This window comes from Struthio camelus, chromosome 1, assembly GCF_040807025.1.
Source record: "Struthio camelus isolate bStrCam1 chromosome 1, bStrCam1.hap1, whole genome shotgun sequence".
In the NCBI taxonomy this organism is placed as follows: domain Eukaryota; kingdom Metazoa; phylum Chordata; class Aves; order Struthioniformes; family Struthionidae; genus Struthio; species Struthio camelus.
In genome coordinates, this window is record NC_090942.1 from 14,010,034 (window position 1) to 14,029,656 (window position 19,623).

The following is a 19,623-nucleotide window of genomic DNA, read 5'->3' on the forward strand; positions in this document are numbered from 1 at the left end:
TCATTAGTTTTCCAGTTATCTTTTTTTTTAAAAACTTCACTAAAAGCAAGAATTCTCTCAATTTATAGACTTCTCATTCTTGGAAAAGGTACTCTGAACAAAGACAAGCCCTGTGGCTTGCACATGTTGCAAGGTCCTTTATCTGTAGAAATCATCTTACTGTTAGGCTTGGGTTTCTGCTTATCCTAGTCAGAAATTCTCACATCTCTGACCTTCTTCCATCCTAAATGTTTGGAAGTTTTTCTGGGGAATGCATTGTTTAGATTCTTCCAGTAGTTTTATGTGATACCAGCAGTGTGTAGCTGAGCTACAATTAATGAAACAGGGAGGGATTTGAAATGATTTGCTGTGTGTTTGCCTTCATAGAATATTGTAATATTTTTGTTTATTATAATTAGAAACAAAGAGTAACAGAGAGGGAGGCTCTGTGGGTGTGTGGTCACTGTGTGAATCAATTGAAGCTTAAGTCAAAGTAGCAAAGGCATGGAGGCATCAACAATTTATCCTAGAGCAGCAGGTTAGTGGCTGGTTGCTATTGGAGAACTGTGTGTGGTCATATACAGGGAAGTGATGTGAGGAAGTGTAATGAAATATCCCAGTGGGAATTCCCTTCCATTCACAGAGGAGTTCTGCAGAGCCTGAATATACGCAGTTCCCGGTTCCGGTGCCACCTAACTTGCAGGAGTTGTTTGTATGCCCATGATGTTCTGTCCCACCTCTCTCCTTCCCTTCAATCTCTTTATCTGAGCTTTACTCTGTGTCTGCCCCTCTCACTCTTTTTGTTTCAGCTGGGCAGGGAAGGAGGGAAACAATTCAGAGAAGTAGCTTGATGCTCGCTGCTCTGACAACAAACGGAAGAGGAAGCAGAGTGAACAGACAGGCACAGGGCAGAGAGCGCAGAATAAACTGTAGAAACTTCTCTGAAAGTCACTGCTGTGGCTGCACCTTTTTGGCAGATGTCTGTAGCTCGTTATCTGACATGTTCCCAACTGGGGAGGAGTGGAAAAAAAGACTCCGTTTGGATGTGGATTTCCTCAGAAGGAAGAAGACTCCCTCATAGCTGCTGCACAATTTTGGATCTGGAAGACGACAAGGCCTTGTCTTGTTCCCTTTTCTCCTTTGCTGCTGATGCTCTTGCTCTGGCTGCTTCTGTGGCTGTTCCTACAGAAAATACGTAGGAGTTGAGCATTTCTAGGCCCTAATTACTTTAATGGAACTTGACTCTACTCAGCACCTTGGCCTAGAAATGTAAATGTTTCGAGACAGCAAAGTACTGTTGAAAATGTCACTCTGGCCCCGCTGCATGCACCATCTCACTGTTGATTGTGTTCTCTGTAGATAGTTTTGAGCGCTCCAGGGGAGATGGCTTCCGATGCTTGCCTAGAAAAAACTTAGATTGTGCCTCCTCGTTACTAAAAGAAGAATGGTTTTGTTGTGAAGGCATTGGTTTTAGTGTTAGTTTGGTTCCACCAGAGACCCACGATTAACTTTGAACAGGAGGCTGCCTGTACTGCCTCTAGAAAACAGATGTTTCCTTTCTCTCATGTCATTTGCCTGTGTCTTTCATACTGAAAACAGGTTGGGACAGGCCAACAGGTTGGCTTCCTTTCTCCGTGTGTTTTCTACAGTGTCCATTGTGGCAGGTCTCCAAAGTGAGTAATGTCATTGGTGAGGACATTGTGTCACGAGCATGCTTGTTTTTAAGATTTAGGTATATTGTCATAGCTAAGTTGACCTTGACTCTAAATAAGTTGTTCCTTTCTATGCCCTGCAAAATCTGTACAGAGGTAGCTGTGTTCCTAAGCAAGGAATGTAGATTCTGAAGTACCATCCCTGTGAAAATAATTTTTGTTGTACAAATGAGAAGAGGTGATTCTGAAATTTGTAAGAAGCTCCCCTTCACTGCAGCACTGAGGTTCAGATCGAGCTGTAACTCGCGATGCAGCAGGCTTTAGCTGCACTCTCTGCTGGCTGGAGATGAAAGTCATTCTGGCAGCAGGTGCAGTAGTTCTGACCCTTGCATGAAAACTGGAAATCACTCGTTTCCTGGAAAATGAGTGGAGAAAACCTGCCCTGTACTCAAGAGCTTAAACTGGAGCTTTCCACTGCATCCAGAAAGTATGAACATGGAAAGTATGAGGTGGTTATTCTGCGGCAGGTAGCTGCCCCAGCACCCTGATGATCATGGCTGGATTAAGTTGCGAAGGGTAGAAGAAGCAGATGTTACATGGTGGGGTTCCCTGACCAAGTTCAGGGAGATCTGTACAGGAGAGCTCTCTCAGGGATATTAGCGGGGACTAGTGTTCCCGTTCTAGTCTATTTATATGGACTTCTCTGCCTTATTTCCTCTTGCTCAGAGTCTGTAATGAGTTAGAGGACAGAGGGGGCAGAGTCTGTAAGGAGAAAAGAGAATGAGAAATGGGATTCCTGGATTCTGACCATCTTGTTGGGGGAGAGGGCTTATAACTTCTTGTGACACCTCTGGGTAAAACAGGGATCAGACTTGCTTCCTGAGAGTTTCCTGGGATTGATTAATTAGAGCACTTTGAGGTCCTGAGATAAAAGGCACGCAGGAAGTGTCTCCATTCTGTTACTGCGATATGAGAGTGGTTACAGATTACAGCTATGAGGGGCTGGCTAGAGAAGTTATTTCAGCTCTTCTGTGTGTACTTTCTCTCTTTTGGCTGCAGAAGCTTAGAAAGGCCAAGTGAGAGCAGGCCTTGTGGCTCTGTATGCTGACAGCCTGTTCTGCATGCCAGTTTGGGAGTGCATGGAAGAAACTCTGTGACCGAGGGGTGGTTTTATTTCCCCAGAGACAAGAATGAAACTGAATAGAGGAGTAGAGGCGTTTGCCTGTCTCATCTTTCGTATTTGCCAGTACCAGATTTGTGATTCCTCCTGTAGGCTTTTTCCAACAGACTGAATGTTCTGCTGTCTTCAACATCCTCCGGTTTTGTCTAGGCCATAGCGACCTCTCCTTGCTAAATGCTCAGCTATTTGGAGATGTAGTTTTTATTTCATGGCAAACAGACCTTTGAGAATTTGGTGCAAGAGTATGAGATCAATTGATCCCAGAGAAGCACCGTGTGGTAGGGTGCTGCATGTGTTGCATAGTGCTTGGATGAACTGAGAGCACTTATTTTAGACTTCCTGGAAGTGGGCAATTCTAATGTATTTTAACCAATTTGCCATTTTAAGCGCCTAGGAAAAAAAAGATGAGAAATGCTGAAGGCTCGGTAGGAGGAGTCCCATGATAAATTTATCAAGCTAAACTGGTACATGAAACAAACGAAGGCTAAGGGCCTGCCGCACAGGGTCTCCTAGATGTGTTCTGCTTTTTGTTTTAGCTGAATCTCATCCATCGAATGATGAAAGAAGTTTGGAGGAGATACCAGCTTCATTCCTGCATCTTCTGCTTGTGAGCAAGTCCTTTGTTAAAGTTTTCAGCCCATCTTTTAAAATATGGACATAATTTGGTGTTCAACAGTACTTACTGCTTGAACAGTCAGTGTTTACTGTACTATGAATGTCATCTTTAACTGGGGTAGGGGATGGTGTATGAGCGTTTACTCTTTTTAATGATCCTGCTGACCCTGTCTAAGCCAACGTAAGTATTAATCATATATGCAGTTGTATGCCTCGAGTTTAGAGTTGCTGAGTTCCCATTGCTCTCAAGTTGGGTAGTGGGTGTTGAACATCTATAAGAAACAGATCACTTATACCAGCCCTCAGCATATTTCAACCTGTTGATGTTATTACCAGGTATTACTGAGACTTGTAAATATGCAGTAGTGGGGGAAAGGGGCCACCATGAAGACTTTGTATATCCACATTTAGATGAACAGCTAGTGTTGCTAGGTGACAGACCTGCCATCTCATGGCGATAAACCCAAAACGCATGTATTTAGTGCACATATTATACAACAAATTCACCATGTTACCAGGAGAGTGCGGGCGTCTCAGGTTACTAATATGTTGCTACTCTGTTAAATGCAGTGATAAGCGAGGAAGTGCAGCAGAGTTTGCAGTGTTCCACGTCATGAGTCGGATTCTGGAAGCTTCAAATGGCATGTGCTTGCCTTTACCTCCAGGTAAGTCCTATGGATATGCATGTTTCACCGTTTTAATCCATGTGTGAGGAGAGCGATGCTCTGAATTCCTGCCAGAAGAGCATGAGTTTCAGCATGTGTATCAGGTTAACTTTGGCATTATTGAAATCTATTCAACACAGTTACGGAGCAGAAGACCCTCCATAAACACGTGCAGTGAAATGAAACAAAACGGGAATAGTTACTACAGAGATAGCAAGTTAGAGGTTTAGTTCTTTGTTTTCAGGCTCCAGTGGAGCGCTTGGGCACAGCCTTAGCTCAGAGCTAAGATTTAGACTTTTTCATGTATTTTGTTTTTCTTAAGCAACTGGACTTCAATGTTGACATTGGGCTACAAGGGAAAATCCTATCCTGGAGCGAAAAAATGAGTGTTGTTTTAATCCCTGCAAATGTTGTCTTAGCTTTGTCCTGAAAGGATTGCCCCACCCTAGATATGGAAGAGTTGATCTTGGTAGTAGACTTTCATTTCCTAGAGCTTCTCATGATTGCTCATACTCTTTTTTTTTTTTTTTTTTTTTTTTTTTTTAAATAAAGGGAAAGACTTCCTAACATTGAACGTTCAGATTTTCTGTGGCTTAATTTGCCAAAGCCGACAGGGGTTTACAGCCAAGCTCTGTAGATTTGGACTGAATTTTAATCCAATTAAGAATGCTCTTACAGACAGATTTGGCTTGCTGTCATGTTATTAGCTGTGGAACCAAGGCCTACCTGTAAATACAGATTGGCAGCAACTAATTAGAGGATATTCTGAGTTTGATCAGAAAACATAAAATAGACTGCAGTCTGTTTCTGCTTTCTGATTCTGAATCTTTTTCTAGTTTGCATTTTCTGATCTGTCTTCAAGCTCAAACTGTTTTTGGTCAGAGGTTGTACTTCAGACTTTCCTTCGCGTGGACAAATGTTGCTGTGAGATGGTTTCATGTGATGCAAGACCATCATCTGGCGGAGTTAAAACTGTGGGAAACTAAAGTCTTGCTGCCTGTGCAAATACGTGAATGGCAGGCACATAGAAAAGTGATGAGACCTTTAGGTTTTGACTGAGAGGAAAGAGAAATAAAATACAAATTATTGGCATGATCTGGATATCACCTGGAAGCCCGAAGATGTTGGACTGTGCGTGCAACCTGCTTTTTAGTCCCTCTTGATCTCCTCTTTCTGACAGAGGTATAGTTGAGAGAACATAAAGGATGTTGAAACAAGACTACATAACTTTTGATAAACTGTTTTTCCTCACCAAGTAGAAACAGTTAGAAGTTAAGGAAAGATAGAAGTAAAGGGAAGCTTTAGCTAGTGTAATTAGCCTGTCACTAATTACATACTTTTAAGAAAAAATGTTGTATGTACAATGTCAGTATTGTTGTACTGAACAAGTTTATCTCCTTCTCATAGGTTTTCACACTCTACACTTGGGGCTTGGTGTTCGATGTCTCCCTCTGCACACCCTCCTGCACTACATTGATAATGGAGTCTTGCATTTGACAGAAACGTGTGTCAGAAAACTGCTGAGAGGTACAGTGAGATGAATGTATTTCATTTGTTTAACTGCCAGCTAATTGGGAGTGAAGTCCTTTCAACCATTTGAACTCAGACACGAGATTTACTGCCCAGGAGATTCAGTTCCTCTCCCAGAGTGCTATTTTAGGTGTAGGGTGTAGTTGAAAATGTTGCCCAACTGCAAGGAAAAAATTAGGGTGCAGATTATATGAGTGACCCATATTGTAGCAGGCGGTGAATACCTTTGGGGTGTGTATGTGGGGATGGATTTCAGCTGGTCATTTTTCCACTTGCTAATTCTTAGAAAAATGAATGCTGATGATCATCGTAGAACTTGTTGGGGGGTTTTGGTCATTACAAAAATGCATGTCTGTGTGTAAGGAAATCAGTCTGCTATCCAGTCCTCAGGTTTTGCTTTAATTATATTTGAGCAAGAGAATCTTAGTGCTGGGATTTGCAAACGGCTGGAAATTCTGCGTTGGGAAGAATGTGAAATAAGCAAACAAAAGCCTACCTGACTCAGCATACTAATATTTTTGGTAAATACTGAGGTATACCAAGTATAAATGTCTTCTAAATATACTTTAATGTTAGCAAAGGGAGGAGTTAAAATCACTTCTTCATGGACACATCTGGTCATCCAGAGCGGATCCTGGTCTGTACGTGGGTTTCCTCTCAGCAGGAGAGGCTTAGGAGCAAACTAGCATGTGTAGAGTGGGGATGATCAGGGCCTAGGGCTTTGCAACAAAACAGGGCGTGGAGAAGCTTGGCAGTTGCAGGCACAGTTACGATCATACCCATGTTAATTGCCTTTTTTTAAATCAGAGGGGAAGAAGAGATAATTGTAGTGTAAGTTTATCCAAATCTGTTCCTGGATTACAGCAATATTGCAGTGTGACTTAGCTCTGGCAGTTATGCGTTTTGTTGCAGCTGTGACATTTCCTTGTAACATGCTAAATCTGCAATGTTCAAGAAACAGGACACAATGCACTGCATTAATCTGTGTCCAGTTTTTCTTGATATGCGAAATATTATAAATAAGGGGAATTCTACTTAGTGAGAATGTTTGAATTACTTTACAAGTTGTTACCTTAAATGAAGTTACATACAAATATATAGAAGTATATTTATATAAACTATATAAATAGCACTCCTATTAGGCCTTATTTGAAACTAGAGTTTTATTTCATTACAGAGATAGTATTTATTTGAACTGTCTTCAGTGAAAGTTGGAAGTTTTAGTTACGTGGTTACCCTAAAAGGTTGTGTTTTTTGGTTTGGTTTTTTCCTGCTCCTGTAGATCTGGACCACACCGAGAAGAATGAAAAGCTTAAGTTCAGTATTGTCACAAGGCTTCCTGAGGTAACTTTGAATGTCACTTCTTGGGTTTTGGAGTGGATGTGAAATTCCTCCCTGTGCACAGGATCAAGCCAATGGAAGATTTTGGGGGTTTAAGGAAGGTTTGGGTTTTGTTTATTGGTTTGTAGCATCTCCAGATGCCTTTCCTACTTGTGACCTCTTCAGCTGCGTTTGGTTTTATTCACTTTATCAAATAGGTTCAAAAGCTGATACAGTAACAGGTATAAAATTTGATGCACATTTCTGTGGTGGAGATGGTGTTACAGGACCTCCTCCTCTGTGAAATCGCCCGACCTTACCTGTTGGTAAGGTGACTTGTTAAGGCCTATTCTGGAGCCAACTATTGATGCTTCATTAGAAGTTACAACAGGATGAGAGACTGACTCCTTCTCTTTCCCCTTTTGTTCTTAGTGCGCACTACAGTACTGCAGAGACAGCACAATGTTTCAGTGAGGAGGGAAAAACCAGGGATCCCCCTCTGGTAGTGCCTTAAAGTAGAACAGGCCCTTCTCAACACAAGTTGCTTATTGTTTGTTCATTATGGACTGTTACGTATAGTTCAAATAGCCAGAAGTGCTGCTTCAGTTTTCTTTTAACAATGGCTTCTTTATTTGGCAGTAGTTTTGTGAAGGGGTAGGAAAGGAAAAGTCCACAAAATAATCCTTGTTCTTTGTCTGCTGTTTTGGGCATGAGTTGGTGAGCTGAGGTCAGTGCAGGGCCTGTGTGAGCTGTCAGCCCCAGGCCCGGTGAGTGGGAACACCATGGCCACTAAGCTCTGGTGTGAAGGGGCCAAGTTGTGAGTGCTTTAGGGGACACACACTGCTAGTTATGCACAGTAAACTCAGTGCCTCATTGTATCTATTTAGAGCTTTGGGGGAAAAAAAACGCAGAGAATGGTTTGTTTGCCTAAAAGGGCGCTTTGGGGTGACTTGGACTATTTTAAGCTCAGGTTACATTGACTAGATGACTTCAGTTGAATCAAAACCAAGCGTTTCATCAACACTGAAACTGTTCAGCGTTTCCTAAATGAACTCTTTCAGTAGTCTGTATTCCCTTACAACTGAAAGGGAGGAAACAAAGACTAGATCAGGAAAATAGCGGGAGGGGGAGGTAATTTCACAGTGTGTTCATATTTGATTGCTTAGTGATTAGGATAGGAAGCTTTGGGACATCTGAGTTTGAATCTCTGCTTTTTTGCTCCAGAGAGTATGAATCAATGTTACCAATTCCCAGGACAAGGCCCTAAATGGATTGTGTTCCCAGCATCTCTCCTCGATGGTATTCTGCTTTTGTAAGCTTCCTTATACTCATTGAGCCAGAGAGAAGAGCAGTTCTGCACGCAGTGTTAATAACAAACCCTGCTTCTCAATGCTCTCTTTAGGAGAAGAATGAGTTTAAAGCAGAGTCACATAAAGCATAAGCAATCATTTTGAGCCTCAATTAATATTTAAGTATACACACAAAGTGGGACAGAGCTAATGGGACAGATTGATTGTTAGGAACTTACTGAGTTACTTGGGAACTGAGTAACAAGATTTGATTGTTTCACATATTCTGGGAGAGTAGTCTAATCTCTTAGTTACTGGCTATGAAAGGAGGGCTCATTGGCTAAAGATTATGACTCCCTAGCTTTTATCATCAGTGTCTGAAAAGAAAACAGTCTGTGTTATGGCCCAGACCTTTTTTTTCTTTGCCAAAAAACACACCTTTTGTTGGGGGGAGGGATAGAAACTGGTCAGTCTGATATCTTTGTTGCTGTTGCTTTTGGGCATGTGATTCTTTTTTTTTTTATTTTATTTTGTTTATCAATCTTCCACTGTACTCTGCTTATGTTCTCAGGATTTTAATTTTTTTTTTTTTTTTAATACTTACCAGGCTCTTGGTCAAAAAGTCCATCAGTTTTGGAATCACCCAGTAAATGCTAATTTTATTGCACAGAAATATGTGAAACTGTTACTTGAGAAGCTGGGGAATAGACAGGTAAGAGTATACAGGCTGTTTTGTTAAATCTTTTGCATTGACGGTGTGGAGATTCATAACCTTGTGTAGACCATAACACACTGAATGTTACACTTAAACTCCACAGTCTGCAACCTGGAACTAACTTGAAATGTTCTCCTTCACAGTACAGCAGACCTGTGCCCGAGAGACACTCAGTCCCTGTAGAGTTTTTGCCGCTTAATTACCTGACTAGTATGCTGGCAGAGATAGAGAATCAAGGTAATGTTAATTCTGTACTTTGGAAAACTAGTAATTGTTACATTTTGATTGTTCACATTTAGCTTTATCTTGGCTGTATTGATAACACTGCGTTCCAAAACTCCACTGATGTCTGAGCATGTAGGTTTTGGTCTCTGTTCATAGGAATTGTCTGAGGAATTCTTCACTAGATGTCCTTTCATCAAAATCCTGTGTTGAATCCAATTGGTAAACTGGCGTTTTTCCAGACCATACCTGGTAGAACATGGTTCACACACAGTATGGTGGTAGTTACTGTTTTATTTTCAAGCAGGTAGCATAATTTGTTGTTCCTTATTTATGCACTACAGGGGCTACAGCACTAGTGTTTGTCCTGTAAGAGAGGCAGCCAAAATCAAATCTTCTACCTCAGACGAGAGCGTCCAGATCACTAGGTTCAGAATATGCTCTAAAGTGATAGATATTTTTCATCTCAAAGCTATTCCTTTTTGTGAAATAAAATTCAAATTATTTAGGGCGTATGCTTCTGATGTGAGTCTTAGTTCCCCTCCTTGGACTTTTTAAACTTTTTTTTTTTTTTTTTTCCAGAGACTCTTTTGTGAAGGTGAACATTTAAATGGAATAGCTACTACTTCATTTCACAGAAAGGTCTGCCCTAGAGGCTTGTGTTATTTTACTGTTTGCTCAGTTTCTGGCCCAGTTCACTGTTAGTTCTTTTCCTGCACAATGACTTAGTTGTGACAGGAGGGATAGAGAGTACCTAGTCACCTTTAAAACAAGTCTGTTGGCCCACTTCTGTGGGAGAAGCCTATCTTCAAGGAAGTATCCGAGGCCAAAATAGATGTAAGCGTTTTTGCAATAGATCTGGAGACTGCTGAGATTTTGGAGTGAGGCTACCTTCTTTGTATTTCCTGTTGGCCACTCAGTGTGTTAGTCTTTGTGAGTCTTATCAGAGGCACCTAACTCCCCATGCATCGTACAGTGAGCTGAAGTGTCCCAGGATTCTGGACTCCCTTGCAAAAGCAAGGTACATAAGGGAAGCATTACACTGTCTAGCATTACTGGTTATGTCTGTAGTAATAAAACAAAATAAGGTCAAGGTGAGGGCTTGAATGCTAGACTAGGACTGTCCATGTATGGATGTCATCCCAGTTGGGGCGGAAAAGTTTCAACTATGTAGATGCATATGAGAATATACCCTCATCCATTTTATTTACTAGCACAGACATAGCCACTATGCATAAGTCTTGTTTTGGATCTCCAGTGCAGAATCAGTGTAGAATACTCAGCGGTCTCTAGCTTTCCTCGTTGTAGGATACTGTTTGTTTATATCCCACTAGTAGGCAAGCTGCATTGCTTTTTTTCTCTTGTGTAGTTATAATCTGCCACAAAACAGAAAGCAAATTCAGTCTAAATGTCATAGGTATCCCATAGCTAAGCTTACTTTCTAATGTACCAGTGCTGTGGAAGTTCAGCAGCAGTAGCTGTCTGTACTCTAGAGCCCTTTCAGTTAAGGGAAATGTCTATTAAATTCAGAGTTATTTAAATTTGACATACTATTCTGAGATGATAGTCTAATTTGTTTTACGATCTCATTCATAAAGGATCTTGGAACTTGCTTGAAAAGTTTCACCAAAGCTTTCCTCCTAGCCTCAGTGTCCCCACAGAAAGACTTCGCAGTTTATGAAAAGATGGAGATAAACTTCAAAAGCTTTCTGCCCTTTCTGAGCATCCAAATGATTGCAATGAAAGCCGTAGGTATTTTGTATAAATTAAAACAGTTCCATCTAATACCTTAACTTTTGGTATTCTAGATGATGATGAGTAGTAGACTGCAAGACTTAGTGTAGAAGAATGCTTATGTTTTTGTAAATACTAACTTTCTCATGGTATTTCTCCAGATTTGCATCCATGCGAAAAGCAAGATCACGTTAATGTAAGATTTGTAGAGGAAACAGCATTGAAACACACTATGATGCTTTTGGACCTCAAGTATTCCTAAAATAAACAACTTTCTTCAGCAGCTTGTCAACTTTGCTACTTATATAAAAGAATATGCTCAGAACTGTGAAACCAACTTTTTTTTAATTTAAATGTCATGTTTTGCAAATAATCTGCAGATTTGAGTAGGCACCATTGCTGAGAGAAAAAGCTACTCAAAATAGTGTTTGGTCCAGTGTATTTTAAGGAGTGACTGGACTGAAATTACTGACTTGTAGATAAATTCTAGAGAAATGTATCTGATGCACATCTGGGTTTCCAGAAATATATCCATGGTTCCATTTATCTTACAAGGTGGTCAAATGGAACTACAGCAGGTGTGTTAAAAGAGGCTGTGAAAATCAGTGTTAGACTGTCAGTTAACTTTTTAACAAGCAGAACAGCGCTGAAAAAGGTAGTCCAGTTGTGTTGTGGAGTAACAAGAAACTGGCAACTGTTTGGATGAATAAAAGGTTTTCTTGGTGTGATTATGTGGAATAGGTAAGAATAGCAAATGAGGAATCAATCGTTGTGTATAATGCATCAGTAATGATGTATTCATTCCTTGTGATGATCACGTGTTACCTCACAGTACTTCTGTCTTTGGGGTTGAATTCTAATTAGCACAAAGTACCATCTCCTTTAAATGTATGTGACAGTTGACAGTTGTTTGTTTTTGTTTTTAGCTATGTATAAAATTGTAAGCAATACAGGACAAGAAGAAAGTTCTTTAGAAGTTTATCTTAACAGTGACTTGGACAGTTTTATATAATTCTTTCCTTACAACTTTTAGTGTTACAGTTCAAACCTCAGCTTCAAAAAACAGTCGATGCAGGTTTCTTCCCCTCATTTTCCACTTGTGTTTATACAGAACTGAACCAACTATTTTTTTCCCTCCCTCTCAAGTTGTGATAAATGACATTTATTTAAAATAGTAGTAGTGGTTTGGTACACAGAAGAAATCTTAAATTTCAGCATGTAGGACTTCTGCGATTTTTATTGGCCAAAAAAAAAAAAAACCCATCAAAGTTTCAGACTATTAAACTAATGAAATAGAATCTGCAGGCTTTCAGTAGTAACCTCTGATATCCTCTCCGAGTAGTTCCCAGACTGATGCTTCCTGTTGCTTACCAGTGAATAAAAAGATCCAGTTCTCAGTGTCCAATACACACTTTTTTTCTCAGCAAGTGCATGATCATTCCCTTGTCATTGGCATCAGTGGAGGAAAACTTTTAGCTTTCACACTTACCATCCAGAGGAAAGGCAAATTTTTGCACTATAATTTAAATTTGTCTGGCAAGCTTGGACGTCAATCCCAGGCTGCAGAAAGGCATGCTGGTTTATTTGCACAAGTGTTGGGACTTTGTTCAGCTGTATTGAATTATTACAAGAGAAGAGTTATTACGAGAGAAGATTTTCTAGCTTTTTCTTTTTAATGAAAAGCATTGTAAAATATAATCAGATGCAATAAACTTCACTTGGAAAAAATAAGCCTAGTATGATTCATTTTTCTTAACATTTTAAAATACTGCACTGCATGTGGGATACCAGAGTCCCCCTAGCCAGGAGAAAGGGAACTTGTATCAGTGACCACTTAGCTATGCTTTTGGCATTAACAGCTACTTTGGTTATAATATGGAGTTTGGGTAAACATTAACAGATGTTCCTCCAATGTAGTTTAAAAGCTATTGACTCTTGAGATTCAGCAACCAGTTAGAGAGAGATCTTTTCAGATTTCAATTGGCTTTACAATAGGTTTTCTGATATGTCTCATGTTTGAACCAGGCTCGCTGGGTTTGAAAGGAGCCAAAGCACCATAGGGCCGTGGCAATGGGAGCTCACTTTCATCGTTTGGGATGTAAGCAGTTGGGCGTTGTTCAGCTGTTGTGTGGACGCAACCAGGCAATGCAGCTTTTTCCTCTTCTGCAGCACGCTATAAAAGAAATGTATTTTCGTCACACAGCGATTATATGCCTTAAAACTCTAGTAGACTTCTAAGTCAACGTACAGAATGCGTAACAAAGGAAATATCATTAGCCTAATTCTTAACAAATCAGGAAACCCAGATGGGTGCTAATTTTTCATTGAAAGGTAAGCACTATTTCTTGGCCATGTGGATGTGAGTTTGTCCTTTTAAATAATATACAGTTTGGGCCTGTTATGTTTTTGTTATTTGTGAAGAAAACAGCTTAGATGAACTTGAAGATGAAGTTGAGGTAAGTGCGCACAGAACATCTTGGGAGCGATGGGAGTTGCTACAAATAATTCTGAAGCTTCAGAATCCTGGCTGGATTTACACTGGCAGCAGCTCCTCCACACTAGTGTCACCGTGTTGTGCCTATATCCGCAGCACTGAAAGGAAACTGAGTCATAACGTGAGAAGTGTTAATGCCAAAGAGGTTTCTTATTCTAAACCAGTCTTACTAAAAAAAAGTGCTGCTTGGCTTCAAGTTCTGTAAACGTCTGAACTGTGTATTCCTCTCCTAGCCTTGTGCACCTTTCAAATTTCTGTGGAGAGATCAACAAATACTCAAGGATTCATATAACAGTTGTTTTCCCATCTCCAACAGTTTCTGTAGTACGCACATCTAATTTTTATACTGCTTTTCCTTGTGTGGGAGCTCTCTACTTAGGGATCACTGGTGGTCTGAATTAAAGAGGCATCGTTTACAGTGGGGTAGAATTTGAAGCACTGTCTGTTGCTCTGCTCTGCCTACCCTCGCTGTCTTGCCCAGCAGTCTTGTCACTTCTGATATGATACTTACTGTGTCTGATACTTGGAGATGCTAGGTTATTTATATTTTTTTTCCCTTCCCCCTGCCCCTTGCAGCTTTACCCCGAAATTGTATCAATATGGGTACTCCTTCCTGATGGGCGCTCACTCATCACCCCAAAACGCTGTCACATACGTTTACTTTATAAATGGAAGATACTTCTTCCTTTTAGTGTGAAGTATTCTCTCCTTAAGATTTGAGGACTAAGTGTGTCAGACTGCAGTTACAACTCCACAAACCCACAATGTACTCTTTGTTTTGTTTTGTTTTTGTAATTGCATCTGGCTATACTGTCATCTCCACTAAGGCCTGGTAGCTCCATGTTTGTCAGTGAGCAGCTATGCAGTGAGATAACAGCTCTTGCAATAAGACGAGATAGGGCAAAAGAAGAAGCTGAAGATCTAGCTGCATGCAACAGGGCAAAAACCTACTTTAGCTCTAGCTTCAGCTGCTGCTTTCTGCATCTTCTCGTTGCGCAATACCTTCAGCCATTCCCTTTCAGTTTCTTGAGGAAGGGGAAGGCCTTGATCTATCCTTGATGAAACAATCATCAAAAATTGTTCTCTGTCTCTCACTTCCTGCTGGAGTTTAATGGCAAATGCTTGCTTCATGGACAACTCTGCAACAAGAGCCATCATCTTTTGGGTTTTATCCTTTATCATCTTCTGCAGTTCATTGGTCTGAAATTAATAACAGCTACATTTTAATCAGATCTTGTCTTTAGATGCTTCCTGGACATGGGTAGCTAAGTATTAGGTACATGAAAACAAAACAGATTTGTTGTAAAGATAAGGTTTTGACTCAAGTGCCTTTCCAAATGTCAAACCTATCCAAGAAAGAAAATCAACCCTGGCCTTGTTTTACACTAATTACATGGTATTTTTTTTTCTATCGTCTGTCTCCCCTTCACTCTGCTCTCTTGCATTTGGAGCTTTTCCATTAAGAAAATGGGGGATGAGAGGATTTTGGAGATCACCTTTGCTCTTCCCAAAATAATATTGCTGTCAGAAGGAAATAACTATAACTATACAAAAGAAACTGTATTGAAAACTGTTTTCCTTCCGGAGTTCTCCTTAATTAAATGCTGGAGGGATCTAGAACTCACCTGGCTTTCCTCTATTTTTTAGCTGTTAATGTTTGTTGTGGAAAGATGTTTAAGTAAATATGCAAAAGGAAGAGTCTCCCAACTTAGTAATTACTCAGCCTGAGAAATAACTAATCATACGTTTGGTGAAAGATATTATTTATGATACAGTTTACTTTCAAAAAGGAAGTATATTGACCTATTGCCCTTGCAATGTCTGTACTACTGTTTTTACTAAACATCTATAATTTCTTCAGACTAACGTGTTTACGGGATTTGCCTATCAATAATCCCAGTCCCTAGTTTTGTATTTTGCAAGCAAGTCATCTTACCCTTTGCTCAGAAATGAAATTATTTCAATTCCTGTATGCCAGCAAAACAGAGCATGCAATTCCCTTCTTACCCTTTTAGCTAATAGCAGCGTGTCTTGCTTCCCGTTTTCTGCTGTGGCTCGGACTCGGTCTGTTAGCCGGGAAACTTGTTCATAGATAAAATCTGTCTCCAGCAGCTTCTCCTCCTTCTGCAGCAGCTCCAGCTCTAGCTGCGGTGAGAAGGAATACACACGATGTAGGTCAATGACAGAGGAAGGTGTTTTAGAGATTGCTTCTGAATAATGTCAATGAACAGCCATAGATAGTCATGTCACAGTCCATTTTCATGCCAAATACCAGACCAAAGTTAGCTCAGGATGTTACTATCAATATTACAGTTCTTCCATATCAGATCAGTCCCTTTTGAGGGATGAGGGAGTACACGAGCCTTATTTGTTACTGCCTTGCCATGATTTTCTTGAAAGCAGATTTTTTTCTAATGCTTTTTTTTTTTTTTTAAAAAGCTTCTGGTTCCTTGAGTTCTGTCATTAGTAGAAGGTTTCAGCTCTTGTTTTAAATGAAAACATCTTTTTTTTTTTTTTTTCCTCCCCTTCTGGTGCCAAGGAAAACTTGAAAACGTGAGCTCCAAACACTGAAAAAGAAAGCGCTATGCAAACAGGGGAACTCTTAAAAACACAAGGAAGCTGAAACAGAGCATTCAGGCTTACGATGGGATTGCGAAGGCTCGGGGTTTGGGGGTTGGTAACAACGGGCTGTGTTCCAGCCTACCTGGGCTCCTATGCAGAGCTCCCTCCACTGCTAAGGAATAGGTGGAAGTAAAGCAAAAGAAGTAATTCACGAACATACTAGGTAGCATTCCTGTTCAACCATTACAAGTTGGATTGCAAAAGGAGGACTTAGATGAGCTCTACACCTGGTCTGCAGGTATCGTGATACCTACCCTGTAAAGTGTAGTGGAATTCGTAGCCTCATGTGAAACGCTAAATACAGTGGGGGCAATTATGTGTCCCTGTAAATGGGATGGACGTTTACATCTAAGAAAATACCATGGTTGCCCTTTCTATTCCTTTACCTCCCCCCTCCCCCGAACAAAAAAAGGAGGCACCTGTAACTGGCTTGTCACTTAAATTTGAAGCCTCTTCTGGGACTCGGGCAGTGCTGCACAGGCAGATGTGTAGCTCTTTGCCTGGCCTAGGGTCTGTTTGCATAAAAATCTGTTCTGCACCTGTCAGTTTGGAGTGGAAACGAAGTAATAAAAGCAAACCCTGAGAAGGGTGTTTGCTTCATCCAGCGCCACCCATGCAGGTTTGTGAGGAGGACGGTGGGACAGCTGCCTGTTCACAGTACATACGTTGTAGTGGAATAGCTGATAGACGCTACGTGTTGAAGAATGACAACCTCGTTCTGCACTTTGCTATTTTGAATTTATTACCCTCTGCCACCTTTTCTGTATCTTTCTGTAATAAAGCAGGATGGTCTGTACTGAAGTGCCAATGACGTGCGTTAATCAGCTAACGGAGAGCCAGCCACACTGCACAGAGCCTATGTTTCGCTCCCCTTCTCCAGCCTCTGCTGGAAAAAGTCAGTGTCCCATGCCCAGTTTTCCTGGAAAGCAGAGACTGGGCTGGAGTTCCCATTAGCCAATCATAATTATTTGAATTGGCCTTACAGAAAGTTTACTTTAAAAAAAAAAACATTTGCTTTTTCTTAAAGAAGTCAGTCGTGGCCTGGGAGTTTCTGGTGTCAGAAATGATGTTACCTTTTCAATCTTTTCTAGCAGCTCAGGTGGAGATGGGTCCTCCCCTCCCAAGACTCGCTTTCTAGTCTCATTCTCAGGGTCAGCAAAGATTTCCTCCAGATGTTTAATCCTGTCCTTGCACTGGGAATGCTAGCAAACAAAAATCCACAATAGTTATTTTTTCAGACAACAAGCAAAAAGCCCAATTATTACTTTATGACAAGAGATGAAAGGTGTCAATGTGTCTGATTTACTCCAGGAGAATCATACTAAAGCAAATGAGCTGTTCAGGGTCCACGGCTTACAGCCATACCGCGCTGAGTACGCTTGATCTTGGAAGCAAGACTCCCGCCTCGCATTACAGCATGAGCAGATCCTCACCTGGCTCAGCCCTGGGGCTTGAGCCCTCAGGGTTTCTCCGAGGCCAACACACAAGGTTTCTGTGTGATTTCGGGGCAGGGAGTAATACAGAGGATTACAAACGATCGTTTCTTTTTTAAGGAGGTGACACTGTGATAATTGCAGCCTGGAGGAAAACCCTTCTCTGTGCCAGAAATTATGAGTGTCACCTTCTTCCTTGTCTTCAGGCTACTTTTCTTACCCTCAGGAAGACACCAAATATTGGGGTGAGGGGAGTGGGGGGGGGGGGCGGTCCTCCCTTATTCTATGCTTTACAATCTTCTATTGGACCCAAGGGTTAGGTGCATGCAGGTATGTAGGAAGACCAGTTTAGCTGTAAGTGAAATGCACAGGTCCCGTTCTACTGCTAGTTAGCACAAAAGGTCTCCTGCAGCTGTAGACATCTAAGTTTTGTGCGTTAAGTTCCCAGGCAGATGTCCTGGCGTGACTGTTGTGACAGTGCTGAGCAATGTGGTACCAGTGCAATCCACAAATACAGGTGTTCCCTGACCTTCCTGACATGAGAAGTTCACATTTAATAAGTTTTTTCCAGAATATGTTAAACGGAAATCCATGTTTCTTGTAAACATTCACTGAAGGCGTGACTGGGTCCTTCAATCAAGTTTTGATGTTTGAACTTGCAGGACTGACGGTGATTTTTTTGTGCTTTGATATGTATCTGGTCTTCTGTCACAGCACTAGCAGTGCAGTTGATCTATTAGTGCTAACACAAATATGACTCAAATAACTTGATATAAACGTTATCAATTTCAGGTGATGATACTAAGGAACAAGTGGTTACTGGCACCTAAAACTATAAAGGGTCACCAAGAATCCACAGTAAATATTTAGATGTTGCTACAGGAATAGGGTTACTGAAAGTTGACAATTTATATTTGAAGTGTAAGAGGGAAAACTGACAGATCATGTGATAATGGAACATTACCAGAACATTTGTTTTAAATGTGTTTTTCCTGGTAAAACAGCATCATCCAGAGCTTTTTTTTTGCACTTTTTCTAAGGACAAGGCAAAGTAAAAAAAAAAACTTAAACGACTGTAATGAATAATTTTCTCATTGAATCACAATTTAGTTTAAAATATGTGTTATTCAGTATGTAACTAGTTTCATGGGTACTAAAATATTTATTTTAATTATAAACAACCAAACCACAACAACAATAGTATGCAGAGAATTACAAGCAGAAGAGTGCAAGAACAAGACTGTCACAAACAACAGATTGTAGCTACATTTCCAGTGATATTTCATATCTGGGGCCAAACTCCTCAAACACAAACTCAGCTGGAAGTGCCTTGTTGCAGGCAATGGTATTTTAAGGAGATTAGGGACAGCTCATTAAGTAAAATTTTTTAGGTCTGAATTGTTACTTAGAGAATAATACTATTGCAGAAAATATATTGTCCAAACCAGGGGGAAAAAAATCTGTAAGAAGTTTCATGCTAAACTTAAACGCTTGACTTACTTAGTTTTAAATGCATTATGAGTTAAGAATAATTAGTTACAGGCTCAGGTAATTCACTCCAAAAGCATGGGGAAAAAGCATATTTACAAACAACCATGCTAGTAGGTATCTGCTTAAGTGATGTGACTATAAGCATCTTTCTTTTCTCCAAGTTGTCAGTGTTTTCCTTGAACAAAACTTTATCCAAGTTCTTAGAGATTTTATGTCTTAAAAGCAAAAAAAAACCCCTGCCTTATTGAAGTGCATTTGATACGGAGGGTAGGAAAAGCATTGACAAGAGAGGCTTTTTTGGGCTTGATTGTAGCCAGTCAGGAGGGATTGTTCCCAATGAGAGGGAAAGCATTCTTAGATACTTAAAAAGACTCGTCAGAAAAAAGTGGAGTTCTGGAGCTTATTTTGGAAACCTCAGAGAAGGCGAGTGAGGTACCCAGAGCACTAGAAAAAGGCAAATATTTTACCTATGTTTAAAAACAGGGGAAAAAGGAGTCATGGATTTACAGATAACTTATCTTCATTTTATGAAGAATAAATCTGGAACAAATAATCAAGTTTTTTTTTTTTTTAATAAGTAGCTAGAAAATAAAAAGGGTATGACGAATAGCCCGCATGGATTTGTCGAACCATCCCAAAACCATCCGATTTCCTACCTTGATAATTTAATGGATGTGTGGAT

General features: G+C 40.4%; 2 protein-coding genes across 14 annotated transcripts in view; one reads left to right on the forward strand and one right to left on the reverse strand.

The window, feature by feature from the left end:
• GSAP (gamma-secretase activating protein) overlaps positions 1–12,632 on the forward strand; it is a 48,969-nt gene extending 36,337 nt beyond the window's left edge. For 8 of the 12 annotated variants that reach the window (XM_068927320.1, XM_068927034.1, XM_068927161.1 and 5 more), the window contains 7 exons: positions 3,348–3,418; positions 3,997–4,091; positions 5,499–5,618; positions 6,904–6,965; positions 8,838–8,942; positions 9,089–9,182; positions 11,063–12,632. In XM_068927320.1, the coding sequence (XP_068783421.1) occupies positions 3,348–3,418; positions 3,997–4,091; positions 5,499–5,618; positions 6,904–6,965; positions 8,838–8,942; positions 9,089–9,182; positions 11,063–11,163 (648 nt within the window). In that variant the 3' untranslated portion in view covers positions 11,164–12,632. The other 4 variants (XM_068927450.1, XM_068927608.1, XR_011137699.1 and 1 more) reach the window with 3 other exon arrangements.
• A 111-nt stretch (positions 12,633–12,743) lies between these two features.
• Positions 12,744–19,623, reverse strand: part of CCDC146 (coiled-coil domain containing 146) — an 87,849-nt gene continuing 80,969 nt past the window's right edge. For both annotated transcript variants that reach the window (XM_068926927.1, XM_068926831.1), the window contains 4 exons: positions 17,091–17,219; positions 15,403–15,540; positions 14,347–14,595; positions 12,744–13,074 (listed from right to left, as the gene is read on the reverse strand). In XM_068926927.1, the coding sequence (XP_068783028.1) occupies positions 12,871–13,074; positions 14,347–14,595; positions 15,403–15,540; positions 17,091–17,219 (720 nt within the window). In that variant the 3' untranslated portion in view covers positions 12,744–12,870. The remainder of the gene's footprint in view (positions 13,075–14,346; positions 14,596–15,402; positions 15,541–17,090; positions 17,220–19,623) is intronic.